General features: G+C 56.9%; 1 protein-coding gene across 1 annotated transcript; it reads left to right on the forward strand.

Moving 5' to 3' along the window:
* The first annotated feature begins 717 nt into the window (after window positions 1–717).
* LOC125774288 (uncharacterized) lies at window positions 718–3298 on the forward strand. Its single transcript, XM_049444557.1, has 2 exons — window positions 718–887; window positions 1332–3298. Exon 2 carries the CDS (start codon window positions 1754–1756, stop codon window positions 3296–3298), a length of 1545 nt encoding a protein of 514 aa, XP_049300514.1. The 5' UTR covers window positions 718–887; window positions 1332–1753.
* Window positions 3299–4473: the final 1175 nt, after the last annotated feature.

Genomic DNA, 4473 nt, shown 5'->3' on the forward strand with positions numbered 1-4473 from the left:
TTAGCCAAGACATCTTAGCCAAGACACATTAGCCAAGACACATTAGCCAAGACATCTTAGATAAGACACCTTAGCCAAGACACATCAGCTAAGACACCTTAGCCAAGACACCTTAGCCAAGACACCTTAGCCAAGACACTTTAACCAAGACACCTTAGCCAAGACACCTTAGCCAAGACACATTAGCCAAGACACATTAGCCAAGACACCTTAGCCAAGACACCTTAGCCAAGACATCTTAGCCAAGACACATTAGCCAAGACACATTTGCCAAGACACCATAGCCAAGACACCTTAGCCAAGACACCTTAGCCAAGACACATTAGCCAAGACACATTAGCCAAGACGCATTAGCCAAGACACCTTAGCCAAGACACATTAGCCAAGACACCTTAGCCAAGACACATTAGCCAAGACACATTAGCCAAGACACCTTAGCCAAGACACATTAGCCAAAACACGTTAGCCAAGACACATTAGCCAAGACACATTAGCCAAGACACATTAGCCGAGACACATTAGCCAAGACACATTAGCCAAGACACATTAGCCAAGACACCTTAGCCAAGACACTTTAGCCAAGACACATTAGCCAAGACACCTTAGCCGAGACACCTTAGCCAAGACACCTTAGCCAAGACATCTTAGCCAAGACACATTAGCCAAGACACATTAGCCAAGGCACATTAGCCAAGATACATAAGTCAAATGACTTGAGCGAACCACCGTGGCGAACAGACGTGTTTTTTGGTAGCTCTAGTGCGTGTGAAAGTGTGCGGAATAGGAAATCTAATTTCCTACTGATCGCGTGGTGCCAGGAGTGGAAAGATCACCAATCGACGCGTGGTGCGAATACGCATCGATTGGTACCTCGTGCGTGAAAATCGGTGGGAAAACACGCGAAGAAGAGACATAAAACCGACACACGTGGTTTTGCGGCAAAATCTCAAACGGTGCGTGGCGGCTTCCGCAGCTGGTGTCTGGTGTCGCCGCGTGTGTTGCCGTCCATATGCCCGATGTGGCGTTGTCGCCGCGTGTGAATTCGGTTAAAACAAAACCAGATGTTACATTCGGTGTAACACTTTGGCTAAAGTGCTGCCTGGAAGGCACTTTTTGTTACACCGAGCGTTTCTGTGTACGTAGTGTTGTGCGGTGAGAAACAGAAAAACGGACATTCTGGCCAAATCCGTGGGGCCAGGATTTTGGCTCTTGGTGTGCGACGCGGAATCGCGGGCCTAAAACATTTTCCGCGAAAATTTTCCGCGAAGCCGGAAAAACCTAGGAGTTTTTCGCGGATCACTTTTCCGGCGATAACTCCTACAGTTTTCCAGCTACCGGAGTGGAAAGCACATCAATCGACGCGGGGTGAAAAAACGCATCGATTGGTACATCGAACAAGAAAATCGGAGTGAAAATACGGGTATAAGAGACAAAAAACCGACATACGTGGTGGTACGGTAAACTGTGTACAGTGCGTAGCGGCTATTGCAGCCGGTGTTGTGTTGCGTGTTGCCGCGAGCGTTGTCGGGTCAAGGTGGGAGTGAGTGCCGAGCGTGTGTGTGCCAACAAGAACAAAGAGCGGTGAAGTCGGGCGTTGGCGGGTTGCACACCGGCTAGGCGTCTAGGTCCGGCGATTTCAACGCTGGACAAGGCGTCAAACCGGGCAACCCGTAATCAGTAATGTCGGAGATAAATAGTGTTGGGTCATTGGATGCGGAGGCCACCGAATCCATGAACCCAAAAAAAGGGGAAGATGTCAAAGGTGAACATGTCCCCGCGGGTGGTGCTGACGTTGCTGGACTTGACGAAGTCCTCATCGGTTAGGAGCACGCCGGAAAGGGCTCCTACGCCAGCCCCGAGGATGTCTCAGGAGATTCCGGGAGAACCGGAAACGGCAGCGCGTAAGCGTACAGCGCCTACGCCGTCACCGAGGAGAACGGTCACCCCGGAGATGCCGGCCCCAGCCGCATCGCCGTCGGAGGCAGAAGCCGGCAGTTCCAACCCGTGGCCGCTCGTGAACGCGTCACATGAACAGGCGATCATGTATGAGCGTTTGGTGGAGCAGCTTGAAGAGCTTAACCGGCGGTTAGAGCGTACCGAGAGGGAGAACGCGAGGCTCCGGGCTGAGCTCAACTTATACCGGACCGGTATTAACACGGTGGTGAGGCTGGAGGATTCAGCGACTGGAGTGCGCTTGGGAAACCAAGCCACGACCAAGTCAGGCCCCAGCAAAAAGACGCTGAGGCGTAAGGCCCAAAGGGATAGAGTCCTAGCGCGTCAGTCGCAGGGTCCTGCCCAGCAGCGATTGCTGGAATTGCAGGAGCACCTACGGCGTGAAATAGCGGAGGAGCAGATTACGACGAGGAACGGACAGGGACAAGGGGAACGGCACAAATCCCAGTCCCTGCAACGGGATTACGCCTTTCCTCCATTGGAGGTTAGGCAGCAGCAGCAGCGATCATACCGGGATATGGTCTCCGGATGGCAGGTGGTGGGACAGCGGTCAAAGGCCCAGCCTTCAGCCGCACCCCAGCAGCAGCGGCAGCGGCCGCAACATCCGGTGCCGACTCAGCGCCCCGTCCAGACGAACCAGAGATCCGCACGCCGACGACCAGATGCCATCTTGGTTGTCCCGGCACCGGGGGTCCCCTTTGCGGAAATGTACCGGCCAATCCGGACGTGCCCGGCCTTAGAGGATGCCCAACAATACATCCGCATCGGGAAGCGGACGCCGAAGGGCAATCTCCGGATGGAGCTGGCCCGGGACGCGGACTCCGCGGCGTTGTGCCGCCGCATCCAGGCCACACTGGGTGAGCTGGGGACCGTGAAGGTGCTGACGGAGATGGCGGAGGTAGTGCTAAAGAATGTTGACAACCTCACCGAGGAAGATACAATAAGGGAGGCATTGAGGGAGGCACTCACCAAAGAGCCGGCGGTGGCCTCGCTCAAAATGTGGGAGAGGGCGGATGCCACAAAGAGAGCACGAGTGCGTCTGCCGCGGGTGGAGGCGGAGGTGATCCTAAGCAAAAACCATCTGCTTATCGATCACTCCTCCTGCCAATTGGAGAAGGCCCCCAGGTTGGAAGCGGCGAAGCTCCGCTGCTTCCGATGCTTGGAGAGGGGGCACATGGCGGCTGTATGCTCCGGGCTGGATCGCAGCAACTGCTGCATCCGCTGCGGAGTAACTGGACATCGAGCGGCCGCCTGCAGCAGTGAGGTAAGCTGCATTCGGTGTGGAGGGCCACACCGCATTGCAGCGCATGGCTGCAGAGGAGCTAACGTTCCCCCACGCCGATAAGCATGCCAGGGGGGAACCACCACCTACAGGTCCTGCAAATCAACACCAACCGGAGCCGAAGCGCGCAGGACCTGGCCCTCCATACGATGCGGACGGAGCAGGTGGATGTAATGGTGATCTGTGAGCTGTATTCAGCACCGGACAACAACGCGAACTGGGTGGTGGACCGCGACAGGCTGGTGGCCATTGTTGCGAGCAGTTGCTCCCACCCGGTTCAGCGCATCCGGAGCACGAGCTTTCCTGGCATCGTGGCGGCAGACGTAGCGGGCGTCACCATCATAGCCTGCTACGCGTCGCCAAGCATCGGGGTTCCTCAATTCATCGAGATGATGCAGTGCATCGAGGTACTCGCCTCAGGACATTCCCGAGTGTTGCTTGCTGGTGACTTTAACGCTTGGAATGGCGCCTGGGGCAGCACGAGGACGAATACCAAGGGCGAGGAATTACTGCAGCTGACGGAGGGGCTCGGGCTCAGCGTCCTGAACCTGGGGAGGGAAGCCACCTTCGTTGGGAACGGCGTCGCTCGCCCGAGCATCGTCGATGTCGCCTTCGCCAGCTCGACCATCTGCAGAGAGGACCTCGTCGGGAACCCCGACAGGCAATGGAGGATGCCAGGACTGTACTCGTACAGTGACCACAGATACATCCGCTTCGAGGTGGGGGAACGGCCGGCGACCAACAGCCGGCAAACTCCGGGAAGGGAGGCAGCACCAGCGGCGAGAGCAGCGGGCAGACGCTGGCGGGCGAAAGAATTCAACAGGGAGCTGTTTGATATAGCGCTGCAGACAGCCAACTTTGTGGAGGAGGCCACGGACCCTGAGGGCCTGACCCGAGTCCTGAGCCGGGCGTGCAGCGAGATTATGGCGGAGGTCTCCCCGTCAGTTGGCCACACTGGTAAACCGGCGTACTGGTGGACAACGGAAATTGGCCGGCTGCGGGAGGAATGCCGTCTGGCTTGGGATCAGCTCAGCAGGGTGCCGATCAGCGATCCGGAGAGCCGTCAAACAGCGTCCGCACAACACCAGGAAGCCCGCCAGCTGCTGAAAGCGGAGATCCGAGCCAGCAAGCAGAACCGGTACAACGAGTTCCTGGAACATCTGGAGGACGACGAGACGGGTAGGTGGCAGGGAGAGCTCCTGCGACGGCTCGGTGGAAGCCGTGTCGCACAAGAACGC

The sequence above is a fragment of the Anopheles funestus genome, unplaced genomic scaffold (assembly GCF_943734845.2).
Source record: "Anopheles funestus unplaced genomic scaffold, idAnoFuneDA-416_04 scaffold_160_ctg1, whole genome shotgun sequence".
Taxonomy (NCBI): Eukaryota; Metazoa; Arthropoda; class Insecta; order Diptera; family Culicidae; genus Anopheles; species Anopheles funestus.

Excerpts from the sequence above, each read along its gene's own strand:
- LOC125774288 (XM_049444557.1), top strand. The coding sequence starts at position 1,754 with ATGTCAAAGGTGAACATGTCCCCGCGGGTGGTGCTGACGTTGCTGGAC.